This window comes from Cyprinus carpio, chromosome A3, assembly GCF_018340385.1.
Source record: "Cyprinus carpio isolate SPL01 chromosome A3, ASM1834038v1, whole genome shotgun sequence".
In the NCBI taxonomy this organism is placed as follows: Eukaryota; Metazoa; Chordata; class Actinopteri; order Cypriniformes; family Cyprinidae; genus Cyprinus; species Cyprinus carpio.
This window is the reverse complement of record NC_056574.1, coordinates 35464074-35468577: the sequence shown is the minus strand read 5'-3', so window position 1 is coordinate 35468577 and position 4504 is coordinate 35464074. Positions and strand designations below refer to the sequence as shown.

Genomic DNA, 4504 nt, shown 5'->3' with positions numbered 1-4504 from the left:
TATAATAAATACCTTGCTATGTGTATTGCGTTAGGCTAACTGAGACTTGTCATTTGCATTTACAGATTATTGTTCTTTTGTTAGTTTCGATTGCTTCTATTGTCCTCATTTGTAAGTTTGCTTTTCCACTGGTTCCAACCCTGATTCTCTCATGCCTCCTCTGGTTCCATCCAGCTCAGAATCAGTCTCTGCTGGTTCAGTCTAGCTGTTAGTCTCCAGAGTTCCCACCCAGCCTCTCTTTGTCACCTCCTCTTCCAAAACCAACCAGTCCATCTGCCCCACCTCCATTGGTTCCCATCAGCTACTCCCTGGTTTACTCCACTCTGCTCCGTGAATCCGCCTCAGGTGGAGCAAGGTGATCCTCCTGCCTGGATGGAGTTGGGGACCAGAAGACCTAAGGCCTACGAGCCCTGTAGTTCACCTTCCGACCATTCTGCTCCCCATTGGCTCTATGCTCCCTCAGCTTCACCAGTGTTTGTCAGTCCTGGGACTCCACTGGGCTCCCTCGTCCCTCTGAGTTTGGCTTGGTGATTCACTGACCTACCTCCACTATGGTTTTCTCCTCCTTTGGCTATGCCTCATCCCTTCTTCCATGTGGCTCTGTCAGGCTCCTCCATCCCTCCGGCTCCACTTTGGACCACTAGGCCATTGTCACCCCAGCTCACTGATCCACCTGTGTCTCCACCTCTATTAGCTTAATTTCCATCAGTTGGAAATTAACTGAACAACCCTTAGATAACAAATTTGCAACCCTCTACATTACGACTAAATCTTCACTCTGGGGGACTAAATGATGTCTAATATTAGCCAATGGCTAATAAATTCTTAGATTTTACTCACCAGTGTGTGAGCTGAGGGCTAAGTATAAGTTTAGCACATATATTTTCACTCGCTGAACAATCTGACTGAGTGCTTCAGAGGATCACTCTCCATCAAGCAATCTGTACTGTTTTTCAGTTCATCTGAATGGATGTGCAACGCACCTGTTTTTAACGCACAGTAAACTCTAGTGTAAAGGCGCACGACTCGCTGTCTCTTAGTCTTACACACACGCAGAGAGAGAGAGAGAGAGAGAATTGACAAGTTACATGTAAACGATATTCTTTGTTGTATTTTCCTGTCAAAATAATGGTGTCCTTTGGAATTTTTCAGCTTTTAAGAACTGCCGGGTTTTCCGGAAGTGGGCAGAGCTAATGCGCAAATGGCAATCTCATTGGCTGGTGCCCACTTATTATCATCCCTGTTTTGATTTCAGCAAATCAGTTTGACCGAACGCACACAACCTGATTAATATTCATGAATCCAGTAGCTCATTAATCCTTAGTAATCCTTAGTGCCTTTTATAGTTCTTATTAGCAGAATTTGTATAATTGTTATCCTATCAGTACTTTTGTTCGGGTTTTTTCCAAATATTTTTTTTTTTTACATAAACACTGAATGACCTAAAAAAGCACCACCACCAGTCCAGTTAAAATGTTCAATTAAAATGACTAATATGCATTCAAACATGGTTATCAGATTTATTTCTAATTACTGAAGTTCTATTAGTAAATAATACTTGATTATTATAATGCTTGACTGACTGATTTTAAGAGTGTACTTTCAGATATTTAAAAAAACGGTCAATTGGTAAGGTGTCCGTAGAGGGCTGATTTGTGTACAGTTTATGGAGCTAATCACTGTAGCCTCACTAAAAATGCTTCTTACGTCCATTTAGGAGAACCAGGACAAATATTTAAATCAATCACTCAGGCATTTAAGTGGCACCAAAATCTGCATTCTGATTCGTCTCTAGTACATACCGGATACATAGGTACCCAACCCTACTTACAACCCAAGGAGGGGAAAAAGCACTGTCTAGGTAAGGGCTCAAGGAGACCGCTACTTAAAGACCTTTAGCAGGGGAGCAATCACTGAGCTAGCACATAACTATTATCAGATAGTTAGACTCAAGGAAAGGAGAACAGCTTACACATAGCTATCCTCAGATACCTATGTCTCCAAGAGAGGGCTCACCTCAACCTGCCAGTTAAACACAGCTAACCTCAGAAAGCTGTATTCAAGTAAGCCCATACTGCCATAACAATGGCTGAAATATAACCACCTTCACATGCCTATACTAAGGAGGTCCCCAATCAGTGTCAGTCAGACAGTAGGCTAGCGAAGCACTGTGTTATCAAACAGGAGCTCACAAGAGGGAGATCCAGACCACCAGTAAATGATTGGCTAAAGAGCAAACACATAAACATCATTAATCCAAGATCAAAGCCTGATGTAAGCAGTGGCCATAACACTAGAGGGCTGGACACAGCTATCCTCGAATAGCAGTTCCCTCAGATAAGGCTTAAGTTTGCCCATACCACAAAGTGGGCCATCTACTTAAGACCCAGAAAAGGAGACAGCACAGTCTAGGCAAGGGGCTCAAGAAGACCCCTACTTAAAAACCCTAAAAGGGGAGCAGTCTCTGAGCTGGAACACAGCTATCCTTGAATAGCAGATTACTAGACAAGACTTCAGCGCTTACTTGAGAGAGCTTTATACCAAGGGGGAACTCAACCTAGTCATAGCTGCCCTCAGACTGCTATATTCCAGAGCAAAGCAAGCTGGAGCATAACCATCCATAGACAGCTACACTCTGAGCAGAGGCTGTTCACTTAAAGCTATGGAGAGGGGGGAGCATTCTACTCAGCCCAAACTTATTAAGCGGGATTCAGAGGGACCACCCACTTAAAAATACCCAGAAGCCTGGAAAGGCAGCGCAGTCCTAAACCCAACTGGCACAACACAGGAAGGAACATTCCTTATAGCCACTCCACGTGTTGAAACACCCTGGGAGAGAAAGCTCGCAAGCATCTCTCCACAGAGTATTTAAATATATCCATGCCCAGCGAGACTCCACACACAATTGCATGCATATTAGAGAAGCACGGCTGAGCTGAATATAGCTTCGGCCATGATCTTAAAAGATCAGGGCTGAAACGACTCTGTGCTCACACTTCATTGTCATAACAACCCAAATACTGTTTGCGGCATCTGACAACCCAATAGGAGAGGGTGTGCGGATCCTGCAGATCAAAGCAATAACCGCGAGCTGAGATAAACTGTGAGACAAACACTTTGCCCCACATCCCTGGGGAATAGGAACAAACGTGAGCATAGTCTAGACATCATGACTCATCACAATAAGCGCATAACACAGAACATGCTTGCTCTTCGCCTAGACAAATGCAAAAGTGGAATATGCCCTCAAGTGCTAGACTCCCTAAAGAGCTGCGCTATCCGTGGGATCAAAACTCCTAAAAAGAGCATCTTAAACCCACAAACCCTGTGATCTCAGTCTTCGCCGTGTGCCTCGGTAGCACTGGGACCTGAACCGTGAGATGCAGACTCTTGTCAATCATCTCTCGAGAAGAGGGACAAAGAGGAACTGAGCTTTCTCATTGTAAATACTCACAATGAGCACATCCAGAACCCTCGAGCATAGAATGCACAAGACCCTGACCAAGACACATAACGGGGGCACAAACTTTCTACAACGCTCACCTGCCTGGGTATCTCACACACACACTTCAAAAAGACGGTTCCTTGAAGCACCACTCAGTGGTCAAAAGCTCCAAATGCATTTTGCAGACATGGCGGCGGCAGTAAAAAGCTCAGTCTGGTTGAGTACCATCTCTGTAAGTGACTGCTGTGAAATTGAAACCATTTTCAGGTGCATACATTTTGGTTTACTACCTACTGTATTTAGCTGCTAAATATTACTAGGTGCTAACCAACAGTAAAAAGTTTGCTAATATTTTTGCCTCATTTATTTTTGCCTCATCGTAACAAACTTGATAAAATTGTTTTTTTATTTTCAGAAATGGTTGCCTTTACCATGTTGATGAATTTGACTGTAAAAACCCTAAGTATACTGAATCCACGTCCTAACCTTGGGACTGTGCCCTAAGGGTTCTTGTGAAGTTTCAGGACAGTATAACTAACTGCTCAAAAGTTATCAATAATGATTTGTCCCGTTTTCTGTTTAAATTTACTCTGCAGAGTTTCCAGTCACTCTCTGCACCGCCCGAATCTACAGATGTACCCAACATTCCCTTCTGTTCTCCCTTCTCTTTTGATGGCATAAGAGAATCTGTCCATCGGCTAAGAGACAAACTGGAGGATTTCTGCAAAGAAGAGCTCAAAAAGATCTCTGACAGAGGTGAAGTGACATCAGGATAAAACCCATGGAATTTAGGGTTTCAGGTCAATGTCAAAAATGAGGAACAATTTGGGATTTATAAATGTAAAAACTAATGTGAAAATGTTCTTATGTACTTTATACCCTAACTGAAGAGCATGTGAATTAAGCTTTTGCACTCATATACCAATTATTATAATATTCCAACTTTGACTATGAAAATGTGAAGATAAATAGGCACAATATATCACTGTTGTTACATGCAAAAGAAAACAACAGCTCACTTGTGCGCGCACACACACACACACACACACACACACATAT

At 42.9% G+C, this 4504-nt stretch overlaps 1 protein-coding gene across 1 annotated transcript in view; it reads left to right on the top strand.

Annotated features, from left to right (window-relative positions):
• LOC109085403 (E3 ubiquitin/ISG15 ligase TRIM25-like) overlaps positions 1-4405 on the top strand; it is a 17520-nt gene extending 13115 nt beyond the window's left edge. The window contains exon 4 of the mRNA XM_042731726.1: positions 4042-4405. Within this exon, the coding sequence (XP_042587660.1) occupies positions 4042-4221 (180 nt within the window). The 3' untranslated portion in view covers positions 4222-4405. The remainder of the gene's footprint in view (positions 1-4041) is intronic.
• The last annotated feature ends 99 nt before the right edge of the window (positions 4406-4504 follow it).